This window comes from Canis lupus, chromosome 16 (assembly GCF_011100685.1).
Source record: "Canis lupus familiaris isolate Mischka breed German Shepherd chromosome 16, alternate assembly UU_Cfam_GSD_1.0, whole genome shotgun sequence".
Lineage (NCBI taxonomy): Eukaryota > Metazoa > Chordata > Mammalia > Carnivora > Canidae > Canis > Canis lupus.
The window spans coordinates 41,469,232-41,488,614 of record NC_049237.1 but is presented as its reverse complement, the minus strand read 5'-3'; the positions used below and the strand labels follow the sequence as shown (position 1 = coordinate 41,488,614).

General features: G+C 35.7%; 1 protein-coding gene and 1 long non-coding RNA gene across 4 annotated transcripts in view; one reads left to right on the top strand and one right to left on the bottom strand.

Moving 5' to 3' along the window:
- Positions 1–19,383, bottom strand: part of VPS37A (VPS37A subunit of ESCRT-I) — a 51,668-nt gene that overhangs the window by 18,643 nt on the left and 13,642 nt on the right. Inside the window, exons 1-5 of one of the 3 annotated variants that reach the window (XM_038560247.1) lie at positions 16,423–16,557; positions 15,287–15,394; positions 14,063–14,137; positions 11,857–11,971; positions 11,142–11,242 (exon numbers count right to left, since the gene is read on the bottom strand). In XM_038560247.1, the coding sequence (XP_038416175.1) occupies positions 11,142–11,242; positions 11,857–11,901 (146 nt within the window). In that variant the 5' untranslated portion in view covers positions 11,902–11,971; positions 14,063–14,137; positions 15,287–15,394; positions 16,423–16,557. Of the gene's footprint in view, positions 1–11,141; positions 11,243–11,856; positions 11,972–14,062; positions 14,138–15,286; positions 15,395–16,422; positions 16,558–19,383 lie in introns of those variants that run through there. The other 2 variants (XM_038560246.1, XM_038560245.1) reach the window with 2 other exon arrangements.
- LOC119869587 lies at positions 1,271–19,122 on the top strand. Its single transcript, XR_005371589.1, has 3 exons — positions 1,271–1,360; positions 1,807–3,166; positions 18,277–19,122. It is a non-coding gene; the product is annotated as an uncharacterized LOC119869587 (long non-coding RNA).

The following is a 19,383-nucleotide window of genomic DNA, read 5'->3' as shown; positions in this document are numbered from 1 at the left end:
AAATATGTTTTCTAATTTAGCTTATTAAAAAAACAAAAGGGGGGGCTCATCTCGGAGTTCCTGTGTGGCTCAGTCAGTTAAGCATCTGCTTTCGGCTCAGTTCATGAGACCCGCGTTGGGCTCCCTGCTCGGTGAGGAGTGTGCTTCTCCCTCTTCCCTTGCTCCTTCTCTCTCTCTCTCTAATTCACACACTCTCTCAAATTAAAAATATTTTAAAAAATTAAAAAATGGCTCATCTTTATGTTAAAACTTTTATCTAAAGATATGATGTTAGTGACATAAATAGAAGTTACTTGGAAATAATATGACCAACATGAAAGAGCATTTGTGTTATCCTTGAATTAAAGTCTTTATTCTGAACCAATTTGCTTTGTTTTGACCTCAGTAGCATGTACAACTTATTAAAAAATCTCTAAGAAATGTATCAAACCAGCATTTTAATAACCTGCACATAATCATAGAACTTATTTGAAATGGGAATAAGTAAACTTATTGGCTTATATTTTCAAATAAGGTAAATGAACTTATATCCAACCCTACCCAGTCAGAAAACAGGAAATACAGTTTTTATGTAAGGAATATTGGTGAGGCCTATGACTCCAGGACAAAGACACAAGAGAGCAAAGATGAGGGCTGGGGCTGATGGACCTAATGAACTGGATAATCTAGCTAAGGAGATTTCCAGGCAGTGTTCAAGAGGCTGCCTGACTCCTGAGCAAGAGCAATTTCTTGAAAATTAGGTAGGACTGGGATATAAAACCGAGAAATATTCTGAGAAAAGAAAACAAAAAGACCAACAAGAAGGTGCATCATCATTAAATTTCAGAATACCAAAAATGTTTTCTAAAATTTACAACGGATCAGAAATCAAAAAGGCATTGGACACTTTGCAATAACAGAAGTCATATAGACAACAATATAGCAATATCCTCAAAATTGAGTGGAAAAGCACTTCAACTTAGAATCTGAACTATACTGATTATGAACTCTAAGGGGTAGATTAAAGATTTTTCATTTCAAAATTTATCTTCTAACAATCTGCGGCATATTGTATTTTCAAAAAATGGACACAGCAACATTTCTGGTCCCATACTCCCCCAGAACCTTGCCATTCCACCAAGAAGCCTATTTTTCCTTCCCTTGAATCTGATCAGGATATTGTAACTGCCCCCACAAACTGAATGCAGCAAAAATGACAGTGAATGTCATGCTGAAGACATCAGCGTCTAAGTCATAAAAGAAATATGACTTCCTCACAGCTCTTAATATGTTCATTCTGGGGATCACCATTATGTTGTAAGGAAGCCCAAGCCACAGAGAGAGGCCACGGGTAGATAGGCATTCCATCTGACATCCCCAGGTAAGGCCTCTGATGAGTAGGCTGAGAGCTCACTGATGATAAGGACAGCATACAGGAGCTCTCTGATGAACCCTTCCTGAATTGATGATTAGTGAGCAAAATTCATGTGTTCAGCGTTTTTAGCCAAAATTTTGCTAAACCTTAGTAGCCAGAACAGATTTTATCACCTAGAAGTGGAAAGCTGCTGGTATTTAAAAAAAAAAAAAATAGAAAAAGAAAAACCTAAAACATAGGAGTAGCTTTGGAACCTGACAGGTGAAAGCCAAATGCACCCTCAAAGAGAAGCCTGAGGGCCTGTGAGGATGCGCCAAAGAGTACTGGCAGGAAAAGTGAGGAAAATGTTGGAATGGGAACTTTGTTATGTATTAGTAGAAAGTTTACCAACACTGTTGGCTGCAATAACGGGGAAAGTAGACAAGTATGACTCATTTTATTGTGCTTCACAGATACTGTTTAAAAATTGAGAATTTGTGGCAACCATGCATCAATCAAGTGCGGGGTGTAGCAGCAAGTGCTGATATAGAAGCTGCAGAAAGTTACCCAGAAAATCTAGCTAAGACAATTAATGAAGGTGGCTACACTAAACAAGATTTAATTCTAACCCTAATTAAACAGACTTCTATTGAAGAAGATGCCATCTAAAACTTTCATAACTGGAGAAGAGAAGTCAATGCCTGGCTTCAAAGGTCCAAAGAACAAGCTTACTCTCTTGTTGGGGGCTAATACGGCTGGTGACCAAACTGAAGCCAATACTCATTAACCATACTAAAAATCCTAGGGCCTTTAAGAATTATGCTAAATCTACTCTGCCTATGCTCTATAAATGGAAAAAAAAAAAAAAAGCATGGATGACAATACATCTGTTTATTACACGGTCTACTGAATGTTATAAGACCACTATCGAGATCTGCTCAGAAAAAAAAAAAAAAAAAGGTTCCCTTCAAATTCTGACTACTCATTAACAATCCACCTAGTCACCCAAGAGCTCTGATGGAGACATACAATTAAGAATAGTGTTACTTTCGTGCCTACTACCATGATATCTATTCTATAGCCCATGGATCAAGGAATAATATCGACTTTCAAGTCTTATTAAAGAAATACACTTTGTAAGGCTATAGCTGCCAAAGACAGCGATTCCTTGGATAAACCTGGACAAAGTAAACTGAAAACTTTCTGGAAAGTATTTGCCATTCTAGATACCATTAAGAACATCTGTGATTTGTGGGAATAAGTCAAACATGTAAGGAGTTGAGAAGCAGTAGATACCAACCCTTACGGACAACTTTGAGGCATTCAAGATGTCAGTGGAGGAAGTAATTGCAGATGTGCCAGAAATAGTAAGAGAACTAAAATTAGAAGAGGAGCTAAAGATGTGACTGAGCAATCTCAGGATAAAACTTTAATGTAGTTACTTCTCAGGTTTGAGCAAAGAAAATGGTTTTTAAGATGGAATCTACTCCTGGTGAAGATGCTGTGAAGATTGTTGAAATGACAACAAAAGATTTAGAATATTCCATAAACTTAGTTGCTAAAACAGCAGCAGGATTTAACAGCACTAACTTCAATTTTGAAAGAAGTACTACTGTGGATAAAATGCTATCAAACAGCATTGCATGCAACAGAGAAATCATTCATAAATGGAAGAGTTCATCAATATGGCAAATGTTACTGCTTTAAGAAATTGTCAGGTCATCCCAAACTTCAATAAACACCTACCCTGGTTTATCAGCAGCCATCAACATTGAGATAAGACCCTCTACCAGCAAAAAGATTACTACTCACTGAAAGCAAGTTCAGATAATGGTAGGCATTTCTTAGCAATTGACAATTTAATTTATGTAATTATTTTATCTTTTAATCTTTTATTAAGTTTTTATTTTAATTACCGTATAGTTAACATATAACATATTAGTTTCAGGTGTACAACAGAGTGATTCAACAATTCGATTCACCCCGTCCTCATCATGACAAGCACGCTCCTTAATCCCCATCACCTATTTCATCTAACCCCCACCAACCTCCCTTTCTGGTTACCATCAGTTTGTTCTCTATAGTTAAGAGTCTGTTTCTTGGTTTGTCTCCTTTTTCTTTGCTTGTTTGTTACTTAAATTCCATATGTGAGTGAAATCATATGGTATTTGTCTTTCTCTGACTTTTTCACTTTGCATTATACTCGCCAGCTATACCCATGTCGTTGCAAATGGCAAGATTTCATTCTTTTTATGGCTGAATAATATTCCACTGTATATACGTATCACTTCTCTATCCATTTATCTATTGATGGGCATTTGGGTTGCTTCCATAATTTGGTTGTTGTAAATAATGTTGCTATAAATGTAGGGGAGCATGTATCTGTTTCAATCAGTGTTTTGTATTTTATGGGTAAATACCCAGTAGTGCGATTAGTGATCATAGAATACTTCTATTTTAAAATTTCTGAGGAACATCCACACATTTTTCCACAGTGGTTGCACGTTTTCATTCCTACCAATGATACAAGAAAGTTCCTTTTACTCTACATCCTTGCCAACACTTGTTTCTTGTGTTTTTCATTTTAGTCATTTTGACAGGGTATGAGGTGTTATCCCTTTGTAGTTTTGATTTGCATTTCCCTGATGATGAATGATGTTGAACCATCTTTTCATGTGTCTGTTGGCCATCTGAATATCTCTGAAGAAATGTCTATTCATGCCCAGTTTTCTGAACACTATTTCATGAAGACATTGCTGTTTTCCCATTGCCTATTCATTCCTACTTTAACAAAGATTAATTGACCATATAGCTGTAAGTTTATTTCTGGGTTTTCTATTCAGTTCTATTGATTTATGTGACTATTTTTGTGCCAGTACCATACTGGTTTTTTCAAGATTGCTTTGGCTATTTGGGGTCTTTTGTGGTTCCATATACATTTTAGGATTGTTTGTTCTAGTTTTGTAAAAAATGCTGTTGGTATTTTGATAGGGATTGTATTAAATCTGTAGAATGCTTTGGGTAGTATACATTTTACCGATATCTGTTCTTCTAATCCAGGAACATGGATTGTCTTTCCATTTCTTAGTGTCTTTTTCAAATTCATCAATATTTTATTTCACAGAGAATAGGTCTCTCACCTCCTGGGTTAAGTTTATTCCTAGGTATTTTATTATTTTGGTGCAATTGTAAATGGGACTGTTTTCGTAACTTCTCTTTCTGCTGCTTCATTATTAGTACATAGAAATGCAACAGATTTCTATACATTGATTTTGTATCCTGTGGCTTTACTGAATTCATTTACCAGTTTTAGTAGCTTTTTGGGTGGAGTTTTTAGGGTTTTCTATATATAGTATCATGCCATCTGCAAATAGTTAAAGTTTTACTTCTTCCTTACCAATTTGTATGCTTTGTATTTCCTTTTGTTGTCTGACTGCTGTGGCTAGAGTTTCCAATACTATGTTGAATAAAACTGGTGAAAGTAGACACTTGTGCATTGTTCCTGATCTTGGGGGAAAAACTCAATTTTTCACCATTAAGTATAATGTTAGTTGTAGGTTTTTCATATATGGCCTCTATTATGTTGAAGTGTATTCCCTCTAAACCTACTGTTGAGTCTTTGTCATGAATGGATGTTGTGGTTTGTCAAATGATTTTTCTGCATACACTGAAACAATGATAGGGTTTTTATCCTTTCTCTGATATGTTGTATCATAGTGATTAACTTCATTTTGTTTTTAAAGATTTTATTTATTTATTCATGAGAGACACACACAGAGAGGCAGAGACTTAGGCAGAGGCAGAAAGCAGGCTCCCCATGGGAGCCTGATGTGGGACTCAATTCCAGGACCCTAATATCATGACCTGAGCCAAAGGCCGATGCTCAACCACTGAGTCACTCAGGTGTCCCAATGACTGACTTTTGAATATTGAATCATCCCTTGCATTCCGGTAATAAATCCCACTTGATTGTAGTGATGATTTTTTTTAATGTATTGTTGGGTTTGGTTTGCTAGTATTTTGTTGAGGATTTTTGCATTTATATTTTATCAGAGATACTGGCCTGAGTTCACTTTTTTGTGGTGTCTGTATCTGGTTTTGGTCGCAGAATTATACTGCCCTCCTAGAACGAATTTGGAAATTGTCCTTCCTTTTCTACGTTTTGGAATTGTTTAAGAAGAATAGGTAATAACTCTTCTTCAAATGTTTGTCAGAATTTGCTTATAAAGCCAGCTGGTTCTGGACTTCAGGTTTTTTGGGGAGTTTTTTGATTACTGATTCAATTTCCTTGCTAGCCATCGGTCTGTTCAACCTTTCTGTTTCTTTTTTCAGATTTGGTAGGTTATATGTTTCTGGGAATTTATCTATTTTTCCTGGGTTGTCCCAATTTGTTGGCATAATTTTTTTTTCTTTTCTTTTTTTTTTTTTTTTTTTTATGATAGTCACATAGAGAGAGAGAGAGAGAGAGAGAGGCAGAGACACAGGCAGAGGGAGAAGCAGGCTCCATGCACCAGGGAGCCCGACGTGGGATTCGATCCCGGGTCTCCAGGATCGCGCCCTGCCCAAAGGCAGGCGCTAAACCACTGCGCCACCCAGGGATCCCTCATAATATTCTCTTACAATTGTTTGTGTATCTGTGGCCTTGGTTGTTATTTCTCCTCTCTCATTTGTGATTTTGTTTGAGTTCTTTCTCTTTTTCTCTTAATAACTCTGGCTACAGGTTTATCAATTTTTGATTTTTTCAAAGAACCAGCTCCCGGTTTCACTGATCTGTTATATTGGTTTTTTTAGTTTCCCTATTATTTACTTCTGCTCTAATCTTTATTATTTCCTTCCTTCTACTGGTTTACGGTTTTGTTTTCTCTAGCTCCATTAAATGTTAGGTTGTTTGAGATTTGTCTTGCTTCTTGAGATAGGTCTATATTGCTATAACCTTCCCACTTGGAACCACTCTTGCTATATCCCAAGGATTTTGAATCACTGTATTTTTTTCATTTTTGTTTCCACATAAGTTTTGATTTTTTTTTTTTTTATTTCTCAGTTGACTCATTCATTGTTTAGTAACATGTTACTTTATTTCCATGTATTTGCTCTTTCCAGAGTTTTTCTTATGGTTGATTTCTAGTTTCTTAGTATTATGGTCAGAAAAGACACATGGTATGAGTTCAATCTTTTTGAGTTTGTTGAGACTTGTTTTGTCACCTAAAATGTGATGTATTCCAGAGAATGTTCCATGTGCACTTGAAAGAATATGTATTCTACTGTTTTAGGATGGAATGTTCCTAATATATCTGTTAAATTCATCTGGACCAGTATATCATTCAAAGTTTCCTTGATTTTCTCTTTGGATGGTATGTTCAATGATTTAAGTGGGAAGTCCCCTACTATTACTGTGTTACTATCATTTAGTTCCTTTACACTTGTTATTAACTGTTTATGTATTTAGGTGCTCCTATGTTGAGTGCATAAATATGTACAATTATCATATCCTCTTGTTTGATTGTCCCTTTTATTATCATATAGTGTTTTTCTTTGTCTCTTATTTATCCTTGTTTTAGTCTACTTTGTCTAATATAAGTATTATTACTCTGACTTTCTTTTGACATCCATTTGCAAGGTAAATGTCTCTCCATCTTCTCACTTTCAATCTGTTGGTGTCTTTAGGGCTAAATGAATCTGCTGTAGGCAGCAGATAAATGGGTCTTTTTTAAAAAATTAATTCTGTCATCCTATGTCTTCTGACTGAAATGTTTAATCCACTTACATTCAAAGTAATTATTGATAGTTACATATTTATTGCCATTTTGTTATTTGTTTTGTGACTGTGTCTTTAGTTTCTCTCTAATCCTTTCTTCTCTTGCTCTCTTTCATGTTTTGCTGATTTTCTTTAGTGATATACTTGGATTCCTTTCTCTTTATTCTTCATTTATCTATTACTGGATTTGAATTTGTGGTTATCATTAGGTTTGTATAACATATCCATTTCCTTCCCCAGATAAGGGAAGTTATTATTTCTTAAAAAAAATTTTTTTGCCCCCTTTTTCTCTCTCTTTTTTTCTGGGATCCCTTCAGTGTGAATGTTATTATGTTTGATATAGTCACTGAATTCCCTAAGACTATTCCCAATTTGCATAAATTTTTCTTCTCTCATTTGTGCAGCTTGGTTACTTTCCAAAACTCTGTCTTCTGTATCATTAATTTGTCCCTCTATTTCATCTATCCTGTTATTTATTCCATCAAGTGGATTTTAAATTTCATTCATTGTGTTTTTCATCTCTAATTGGTTCTTTTTTCGTCCTTTTAAGGGTTTCCCTGATGTCTTCTCCTCTTTTCTCAAGTCTAGTGAGTATTTTTATGATCAATACTTTAAATTCTCTATTGGGCATATTACTTACATTCATTTCATGTAGCTCTCTGGCAGTGGTTTGGTCCTATTCTTTCACTTGGCACATATTTCTCTGTCTCATTTTGTTTATCTCTCTGTGTCTCTTTCTGTTTTAGGAAAGTCAGCTATACCAACTGCTCTTGAAGGTAATGCTTTATATCTAAGAAGTCCTGTAGTGCCCGGAGGTGCAGTGCTCCCTGTTCCCCGGGACCTGCTGCTTCAGAGGGTGTCTCCTATGTATGTTGCATGTGTCCTATTGTGTTCTTGCCAGTTTTCCCTTCAGTTCAGTTTTCTGCAGTGGCTTTTTGCCCACTATGGGCTGTTTGGTCCCCAGCAGAGGTGGGGTGTACTGGTCTGTCTGCTAAGTAAGACCTGGAGCCTCTACTGTTGGGACTGGATCAGCTTAACCAGATCTGCCCACAGTGCCTGGGTAGGGCATGTACTTTTAAGAAGATGTACCTCAGACTTTTGTAGCACCTGCTACCACACCTGGTACAAGGACTGATGCCCTGCCAGATGTGTGGGTTGGGTGTCAAGGTATTGGTGAGGGTTGTGCATGTCTTCTGAGGGATACACTATACTGCTAGGACTCAGGCAGTATGACTGGGGAGGGCAGATCCAATGCAGCACAGTAGACAAGGCTTGGTTTAAGCAAGTTAGGTAGGGAGTGTCGGTGCTGCACTGCTTCCCAAAGGTGGCTGTGTCTTTAAGCTGAGGTGCAGGGCAGAGAAATGCAGGTGCCAGCTCCTTTGTTCTAAGAGGTCTCTCTGAGATCTCTCTCTTGATAAGCTCTGTAATGAGTAAATCACTGTCCCTTCCATGTGTCCCAGGTAGTTGTCAAATTGCTGATTCTATGCTGTACCTGCTCAGGCTGTTTGGTGTGCTGTCTCTTTAAGAGTGGGGGCTCCACTTCCTAAGGTCCTCCAGGCGCTCCCAGAACTGAGCCTGCAGATTTTTAGAATTCTAGGCTTTAAGTCTCCTTGGTTCTAAGAACTCACAAAATTCAACCCCTCTTGCTTTCAAAGCCAGATGTTATGTGAGTTCATCTTTCCCTTGTAGGCTTCCTTGCATGATTATGTTCAGAGACAGCTATAGTCTGTCCAGAGATGGCCATAGTCTGTTTAGGTCTCAAATCACATCTTACCTTCTTTGATGTGGCCTCTTCTCTACCTTTGCTCGTGCAGTTTACCCTGACAGTCTTCAGGTCATTTTCTGGATTATGTATGCTGATGTGAATGTTATCTAGTTGTACTCATGGGACAAGGTAAGCCAGGATCTCATACTCCACCACTTTCACCTCTCTCCCCTCATGTGCATATTTTTTTAAACGTAACACTATTACATACTTAATAGTCTACAGTATAGTCTAAACATAACTTTTATATGCACTGGGAAATTCAAAAATTCATTTGATTCACTTTACTGTGATTTTCGCTTTATTATGGCAGCCTGGAACAGAATCCATAATATGCCTGTACTTATTGAATTAGATGATCTAGCTAAGAAGTCCAGGCAGTATTAATGGTACCACTTACTTCTAGTTGGCTATAGTAAAACCTGAGAGAAGAGAGAAAAATAAAAAGAACTGCTAAAAATAAAGAGAGAAGATCTCTTGGGTTTAAAAAGAAAAATGTCTCTCATTCCTAGCTTCTCTAAAGTTTTCAAATTAAGAAAGAGCTTCAAAGAGATGAAACCCAAGATGGGCTAGAAAATTCTTTGTTAATTCCTCTGAAGAAAACTGAGGCAGTGCCTTAGATAACTGTCTAGCCAGACAAAAGGCTTCCTAGGGCTTCTAAGAAACTTAAGGGAGCCTAAAGGCTTATTTTGTAGACTTGTGGGTATTAGTTTTGTCTAAAGAAATGGATGTAAAGTGGATTCATAAGAAAACTACAAATATTTTTAAGTAATTGTATCATCTTGGTCTAAAAGGGATAGAGACAATATCAAATGAATAGAGGCCTATGGACCCTTAGCTTCTATAGAAGAGAAAACAGGCTAAAAAAACTACTCATCTGCAAATAAGGGCTACATTTTACAGAAAGAAAGCTGATTCAGAAGGCAATATGAAAAACCCAGAATTACTCCATCAAGAATCATTTCCAGAAAGTGAAATTAATTCCTTATCAAAGAAATGGCAACATCTTCCCAGCTGGATTCAGAACTGCTATGGCCCAGTGGCTCCTGCATAGCTTCCATTTTTGCCCTTTTTCAGTGGAAGGGCCTAGAGTAGTTTTCCTAGGCCTATGCACTGCCCTATGATAGGTGTGTGGGGGACAGTTACCTGCTACCCTGTCTCTTTAGTTCACTTGTCTTCATACCAAAAAAGACTGTACTTGAGGAACATACCCAAGAAACCTCATCTGTACCTGAACTTAGATACTTAACCCTCAGACCCTCAACATAGCCTGATTCTTTTTTTTTAACATGAGCCTGATTCTGTAATGTGACAGAGTCTGGAAGTTTCAGGGGAAGGAGCTGAGCACATTTTTGCACATAAGAGAGAAGTAAATTCTTATTGCCAGGATTGTGACAGATTGTATTTTCCCAAATTTCCATAGATAGACTTCTTGACCTTTGCCTCTCTATTAAGAGATGGAATCTATTTCCTCCTCTTTGAACCTAGGTGGGACTTTGTGACTAACTTAAAAGTGCCAGACAGGAAAGTTAAGAGAGCCTTTAGAGGATTCCAGTCCCTAGACTTCATGCCATAACAGCTAATACAAAAAGTGGAATAAAAACTAATTATCTCCAGTAGTCTCTAACCAAACTGCAGATTCACAAAGAAAATACATGTCATCAAGGTTTGATCTGAAAGGTGCTTTGCAGAGCTGCTGAAACATGTGGAATATTAAAAAGATAAAACAACCAATGGAAAAATGGAAGTAATTATTAACTCCAGAAAAAGCAAAAAAATTATACCATAAAGAAAATATAATCACGACCAAGTACTTAGTTCAGCAATGGGGAATATTTACAGAAATATTTACAGAATTTAAGTAATGAAAATACCAAAAATGAAGTTAAGTAAAAATCATGATATCACAGAGAGAATGAGGGGAAACAAACATTTATGAAAGATAAAGATAACTAAAATCCTCATCAATCATAATAGAAGGTCAATATATAATATCTAAAATGAAAGAACCAAGATATGTGTGTGTGTGTGTGTGTGTGTGTGTGTGTGTGTATATATACACTGTTTAAATTATTCAGAAAGATGAAGGTAAACATTGGAAAAGCAGCTACAAGAAGAAAACAAAGTTGCCTCTGAAAAGCATGAATGTATCTGCGTGAAGGTGGGAATGTGGAACAAAGAGAACTGCCTTTTAATATCATCTGAAAATTTAAACTATATTATGATTATTTTGATAAGAGTAAGTAAAATAAATATATGCAAACTTTTTTTGGTATAAACATACTTACTATGGAAATGCTGTTGAAGAAGGAGCTAAAACTGGAGGATTCTTCCAAAACTCATCCAACAGACTCTGAATAATTTTTCCAAGATCTGAGTGCATTGTAAACTAAAAGTAACAGTAATACAGCATGATCAAAATCACTTTCAGAATAAGTCTTATTAGGATAATATCATTCTAAAGCTTATCTTAAATCTCCTTTGGCACAGCAAGAATCAAATGAAAAACAAAGGATATTGTGTCAAATGACCAGATTAGTAATCTACAACTGACAATATTTTCCCATTGGCTCAATGCCACAAATCGGTTAAAAATCTATTTAACCAGTAATGCAGCAAAAATATTTCCACATTTTTTTAAATAATTTGAAGGTTCAAAGGTAAATACTCAGAGTACATTTAAGTTTAGTCCTTCAAATTAATCAATCATTGATATATCCTAAGAACTTTGAGACATATTTGAATTTTATCCCCTCCTAACAACTACGGAAAATCTACTGTGAACCAAAGTTCTAAGATCAACAGGTCCTCATCACAGAAAAACAAATAAAACAAATAACCTTCAAATCAGTATTATCTATTAGATATATTGACCTTTTGCGGGGGGGAAATTACTTAGACCACATGAGATTTTAAATGCATTTTAAATTTATAAAATATGCAGTAGTAAAGTAATAATACACCTGTTATACTACTCTGAAATAAATTATACTATATACATACATTGTTTACTAATGGAGAGGTAACATATACTCCTTGTTTATCCATTAAGTGATGTTGTATTGGTGGGTAAACACTGATCACTGGTTTTTCCTGAGGAAACTGTGGAGGGAGTAATCTGTTAAAAGTAGAACAGATGAAAAAAAGATAAATGTTATGTTATATAGTCATAATTCTAAAATAAAGTTATAAGCAAATTAAATTTTCATGCTTTCATTTGGATTAACTATTCACAGTAATAAGTTGTATTATGGTTGTTGATTGAAAATACACAAAATGATACACTTGAGCAACAAAATTATAAAGCAATTCAGGGATCCCTGGGTGGCGCAGCGGTTTAGCGCCTGCCTTTGGCCCAGGGCGTGATCCTGGAGACCCGGGATCGAATCCCACATCGGGCTCCCGGTGCATGGAGCCTGCTTCTCCCTCTGCCCGTGTCTCTGCCTCTCTCTCTCTCTCTCTCTCTGTGTGTGTGTGACTATCATAAATAAATAAAAATTTAAAAAAAATAAAAAATAAAGCAATTCAATACAGTAAAATCTTCTTAATGTAAAATATGGATACCCTGAGTTACAAGATATTATTCACATATGTCAATTAATTGCTTTCAAGCATAATATACCAAGTTATGCAAAATCTCAGATAAAATCAGGTCAGGTATTTGTATCAAGAGAACCACAGGAACCAATTTGACTATTAGACCACAGGTTCTGGCCATATAATTTTCTTGTGGTTTTCCTACTTATGAAATGCTGCCAGGAATTATTACACCATCTATTGAATTTTTAAAGAATGAGTAAAAAAGCAAAAGCAAAAGCACTATGATTAAAACAGTACAGCTGTCATTATGCCTTGGTGTTATAAGGGTATCTTCTAATTGTCCCCACTAACACAATTCTTCCAAGTCTGAGGTCCATCACATGGTTTCAATCAAAGAACAATCAATTCTCAATACCAAAACAAACAACAACAAAAAAAGGTGAAAATCTTAACCTTTAATACCACCACAAATTTAAAATTCAATATTGAAGTCCTAAATGGATTTTACTGGATATGAAACTCTTGATTTCTAAATGTCTCTAAACTCAGAAGAATATGCCCCTTTAAAACTGTCTCTCTGTTCCCCTGTTGGATCAGAAAATGGTTTGTATGGCAGCACTGTCAAGAAGAAAACTGGGTCCTTTTCGGCTTCTCCTACTTAGCCCTTCCTAGAGCATTTGGTAGAGATAAAACTACTTAATGTATATAGTCAAAGATGTTAAACCAGTCTGGTAAGGACAATGAATAGCCTTAGAGCCCAACAAATCTGGGTTTGTACCCTAACTATGTTACTATCTGTGTGTGTAATTTGTCCAATTTGCAGGGCTGCTGTGAGGATTCAAAAACTCCTATATCAAGATAACACAGCATAATGCATGGCATTATTATACATTCACACTTTCATTCACTTATTCAACTAGGATTTAATAAGGCCTTCTCTGTGCAGGCACTATGCTATACAATGAGAATATGAAGATGAAGAAGCCATGGTTCCTATCTTCAAGTTAGGTGCTTCTTACCTCAACCAAACACCTACTCTAGCACCCAGCCACCTCCTGCAATCTGAGGCAATAACTTTAAATACTTTCATACTAAAGATTAATAATTATACTTACAGTTAAATGAGTACTTTAGCAATCATTTTGTCCCATCTTTCCTCTTAAATAACCTCATGACTGTAATTTTTAACTGAATTATTTTTCTTTAAATAGTAGACCAAATTCAGCCTTGAACTTTCTGGTTGACATAGTCTATCTGTTGCTGAAGACTAGAATATTTTCACTTGTTTCTAATATAGAGGTGGATATATGTCTAACAGTTTTCCATATGCAACTTCTTTGATTGTTTCTCATCATTTGTAGATTTTCTCTTTCAGTCTACCTCCGGCTAAGATTTTAGTGCATATCAATAAAAACAATGACAGTATTATTATTATTACATCTTTTTAGTGCACTTCTTCTTGAATAGTTTCTTTCTTACAACAATATACTTTACAATGTCTTTAAAAATTTGTTTCACAAAACTGTGTGACTTTAGTAAGTTATAGTTTCTAGAAAAGGAATATTTTAAATAAGTTCACTTTAAACCATTTACTTCTAATAACTAAGAAAATAGGAAAAGATTTTTAAAAGTACTAATACATAAAAATACAGGATACAATTCTACTCACATATTAATGTTAATTGTCAGGTTGTTTACGGTGAATGGCAATCTGTATTCCACATCTTTCTGTATTTCAGCTATACTGTAGGAGAAAATTTGAGAGAAAAATTCACCTGAAGGTATAAAACCATTAATGTTAAAAAGAACACCAAATGTTTTTAGACCCTACTAAAACTATTAATTTTAATCACTGAATCTAGCCATATAACTTGTATCTTGAGGGAAAAATGATCATAGATTTATCAAATAAGCAGGCAATAATATTCTGAGATATCCAAGTGTGTGTGTGTGGAGGGTATAGTAGAATGGGGACAGATGCTGAGGTAAAGTGGCAAAGAAAAACTCTCATACTAATGCTAGACTGATTTATTATCACTTTAATTCATCATTAGTAGATGTAATTGTGATCCCTCTGGTTAATACAAGTCAGCAAGAAATCTGGGTTCTGACTATAATTCTGCCATACCCAGCTATATAGACAGCTCGGGAAGTCTGGGTCTTAATAGCTTAAACTTAAAAGCCTGGATGAGATGTCTCCTATAGTCTTATGACAGACTGCTGGCTGCTCTCCAAAAACAAGTAACCTCCCTTTCTCTCTAAGCAAGAAAAGTCTGATTTTACTCTGAATAGCAATGTCCTAGCCTTTACAGCTAGCTGTTCTTACAAACTTAAGTTTTAGCCAATAAGATAGATACAGAGAGGTTGTAGGATAGAATTACCATGAAAACATCTAAAAGAGTCCATTTGCCCCTCCTGCCTCTACCTGATAGCCACACTTCTAACAAGCCATCCTGGGCCACGAGTGACCCTGAAAATGGAAGTCATACACAAGGGAGAGCTAAGCAGAAAGAAAGAAGTAGTTTGGGTCTTCAATGACTATGGAATTGTCAAACCGAATTTCTTTTTTGTGAGAGAAAAAAAAAAAAATTCTATCTTGTTTAAGTCAGAATTTTGGGAGTCTTTGCTAGTAGCAGCTGAATATAAGCCAACTAATATAATTTCCTTATACTTTAACATTCTATATTTAGAGTCTAATTTAGTTTATTGTTAATTGCAGGGATACATTACTACAATTATAATCTAGCAGCCAAATCTTTGGGGGACTCACTCCAAATTCTAACGAATATTCACAATATTTCCAAAGAGAAAAATGTTAAGTAGTATTAATGAGTTAAGGTTGAGAAGAACCTTAATATTCAAAAAGACATGAAGCTTTTTTAAGCATGCATACCTTTGGAAGATCTAGGGTTTACATAATTTTTTGTTCTTTTGGTTGCTTCAACTAATGCTCCGTATTGACATCCCATGGAATAGGGTTAGGATTGAGATGAAGAAACAGCTGAGAACAGACTCAAAAATATATTCAATATTAGGACTTCCATAGTTTTATAGAAGTTTCTCTTTGGGGTTTAGTTTTGGACTAGAATACTAACAACCTGCTCAGTTGTAGGAACACCATATAATCAATTCAATGGCTTAAGTTTTCTATTCTTTTATATTATTTTTAGGACTCTATGATGTAACTGCTTCAAGGCAATACTGGTCACAAAAGCATCCATCAGTTCTAAGCTAAGCAGAACATATTCATGATTAAAAGTATGACCTCCTAATTAGGTTTCCTGGGTTCAACTCTCCCTCTAACTATTACTTATGTGATCATATGCCAACTACTTAACCTAAGGGACAACCCAGGTCGCTCAGCGGTTTAGCACCGCCTTTAGCTTGCTTCTCCCTCTGTCTGTGTCTCTGTGTCTCTGCATCTCTCTCTCTCTCTCTCATGAATAAATAAAAAATCTTAAAAAAAAAAACAACCCAAAAAACTACTTAACCTAAGCCTTGTCTCTCAAATGGAAAATAGGAATGTCAGTTGTTAGATTAAATCAGATACCTTCACAAAATACCATAATTGTTCAATACATGTTCAATTGTTCAATAAAGAATTAGCTATTATCAAATATGTATTTTGAACATGCATCGAAGTTGGAGCCTTTCTAAATCTGTAGTACCAAAGTTTTAACTCAGTTTTTCAGTGTATTTTTATATAAAACAAATTAAAGTGAATTTGACTAAAATAATTTTTACTTAAGCCATTGGTTAGAAGTGCTTTCCTTGTCTCCACAATTAGAGTGTTGACATTTATTAAGTTTTGACAAGTTTCCTTCACAAATGAAGTATAATAAATAAATGAAAGCAATTCTTATAATATTAGTGAGAGGTGTACCATCATTAACAAATTCCAATACAAGTTGTTCATGGCAATTGCTGGACTTCAGGACATGCCACTGCAAAATATGGCACTTCAGCATCTTGAATATTTTCAGCTGAAGGAGTTTAAGAGGAGAAGCAGGAAGGTTACCTTCTTCTCACCTCTTACTCTTTCCCTGAAACTGATCATGAAATCCTCATGTGAAATATGCTCTCCTCATACCAAGAGGAAAGTAGCATCCTCCACCTCAAAAGACAGAGGGACACTAAGAATAGTAACAAGCCTTGCTAAGCTGCCTACCCCCTCCTTGACTACAATCACCTCACATTCCTTTACCCATTGTATTCCTCCATGACTGCGCACTTCTTAGAATTCTGTACACTTTTGATAAACCCAGCATTAAAAAACTCAGGTCTAACTATTTCTCTGGGGTTTTCCTTCCTTATTAAGTCATCCATCTCATTTAAACTTACATTAAATAAGTTTGTAGGTCTTTCCTCCTGTTAATCTGTCAGTTTAATTTTCAGGCCCACCAGGGATCTTAAGAGGGTTGAGGAAAATGTTTTCCTCCTCTACACTAGCTGCATTAGACAAAATGGCAGATATCTGTTTACTTAATTAAAACTAGAACCATCCCCTGAATATTCACAAATGTGATTTCAAATTTTTTGCTATTTTAAATAACTTTTTAAAAAAGATTTTATTTAGGGATGCTCAGTTTAGCGCCACCTTCGGCCCAGGACATGATCCTGGGGACCCGGGATCAAGTCCCACATTGGGCTCCCTGCATGGAGCCTGTTTCTCCCCCTCCCTGTGTCTCTGCCTCTCTGCCTCTCCGTGTCTTATTTATTAAATAAATAAATAAATAAATAAATAAATAAATAAATAAATAAATAAAATAAAATCTTAAAAACGATAAAAAATAAATAAAAGATTTTATTTATTCATGAGAGAGACAGAGAGAGGCAGGACAGAGAGAGGCAGAGACAGAGGGAGAGAAAGAAGCAGGCTCCCAATGGGGAGCCCGATGTGGGACTCAATCCCAGAACCCCGGGATCATGACCTGAGCCAAAGACAGATGTTCAACCACCGAGCCACCTTTAAATAACTTTTTAAAAACTTATTCTAGGGGTGCCTGGGTAGCTCAGGTAAACATCTGACTCGATTTTGGCTCAGGTCATGATCCTAGGGTTAAGGGATCAAGCCCTACATTGGGCTCTGCTGGAGATTCTCTCTCCCTCTGCTCTCCCACCATAAATAAATAAACAAACTTCTCTAAAAATGATTCATTCCCATTGGTGGCCGTGGGGGATAACAAGCAAAGAGAATATAAAAATCACTCAGGAAGTCGTATAGCCAAGATAACCTCTAACACATTGGTATATAACGTAATCTTTCTATATTTATACCTTTATGTAAAACAAAATACAATTGTATGTCTACACAATTTTGTAACTTGCTCTTTTCTGAATCAGTAAATGCTATTTTAAATTATCTTTTTAAAATGGTTATAAATAATGTTTTACTATATTGTTTCACCTATCCTCTATTAATTACTGAGATTATTTCCAATTTTTACTATTACAAATTACACTTTGATAAAAATTTTTGCATCCTTATCTTTGAGCTGACAGGTAGCAGTATTTTGGATGTTAAGTACACACACATATTTTAAAGTAATACTGTAATCACACTATAAGAGCAAATTTGAATGATCTTCCATTAATACTATTATGTTCCAGTTTCTCTGAGAAGTGGATTACTATGGTTTTGCCTCATCAACTCTAAATTGGTTTGGAATTAAAGAAAGCTGAAAATTCTGTGTTAGAATGTGTGATTAATTGGCATTTTCATTTCTTCCATGGTCCTTGAAACTATAAACAAACAGACCTTGAGATGCAATAGAGGTACTGGTTATGGTTAAAAGACTCCTTTTGTAGAATCATTTATCTCTGATGTTATTACATTTTGTGTAAACTTGTATTTCATAAGAAAGACTTTGTTCAATTGTACAGCTACCATCTTAAAGAAAATACAGAAATGTGTGGTCTCTGAAGAGGGACACAGGATGAAGAAAAAATATCAAGTGACTAAAAAAGATCAAGATACTGAGAGCATGCTTTTTCCAGTGTTGGGTAAATGGAGGAATGTTTATAGCTAAACCTAGCAAATAAGGGATTCGAATGCTTTGATAAAGATGGCAGATCAAGATAAGACAACTTCCCTTTCCCAACTAAATCTCCAGGAAGTATTACAAAAGTCTAAACAACCAAATCTGTAACAGTGCTGAGAAGCAAAGAGTAAGCAGACAAGAAGTTCTGAGGAATTTCTAAGATATTAAAAAAATGGATTAGATTTAAGGAAAAGAATGATAAATAAAGAAACAAGAAAAAGAAAGCCAAATACAGGAACTAATGACAACCCAAAACATAAGATCAATGTAAAGTAGGAGTTGTTTAAAGGTCCTCCAAGCCCTTGAAGGAAGTCAATGCATATCAAGAGTGTAGAGGGCCACGCAGAAGCATTTCTCAGGGTAAGGAATGGGAAGACATGTGCAACAGCAGGTAGCAATCTTCTCTTTTCCCTGCTTGTTCCAACCAACAGATAGCACTAATATTTGTACCCATAAGAACTGTACTCAAAAGTAGCAGTGCCTTAGGAAGGCTTCCGTGCAGCCTGTTTCCAGAAGACAGCTATCAGCTTGTCCCATATTGGAGCAAAGCATTTTTTTTCATTCATCACCAGAGGCAGGCTATCATAAACAGAGTTAAATATCCACCAACAAGTCAACAAAGAATTTCAAGCAGAAATGAACATTGATATGAAAATGAAAAATTAAGAAACAGGAAATTTAAAATAAATAGCTCAAATATATGGTTCAATACTCTGTTTGGAAAATGTTTCATACTATATATTCTTTTCTTGGAGAATACAGATGCATTTTTAGCATATTAAAGGCTTTGAGAAATTCTAAAGCATTTGATTTTTGTTTTCTCAATCTGTTTGACATGGACCGCGTTCTTTAACAGTATTCTTTGCCTACCGTTGTGTGGAACACAGGATAATGAAACAGATGTGCAAAGGCCTACAGGAACACAGAAGAGAGCACCCAACTTAAACAA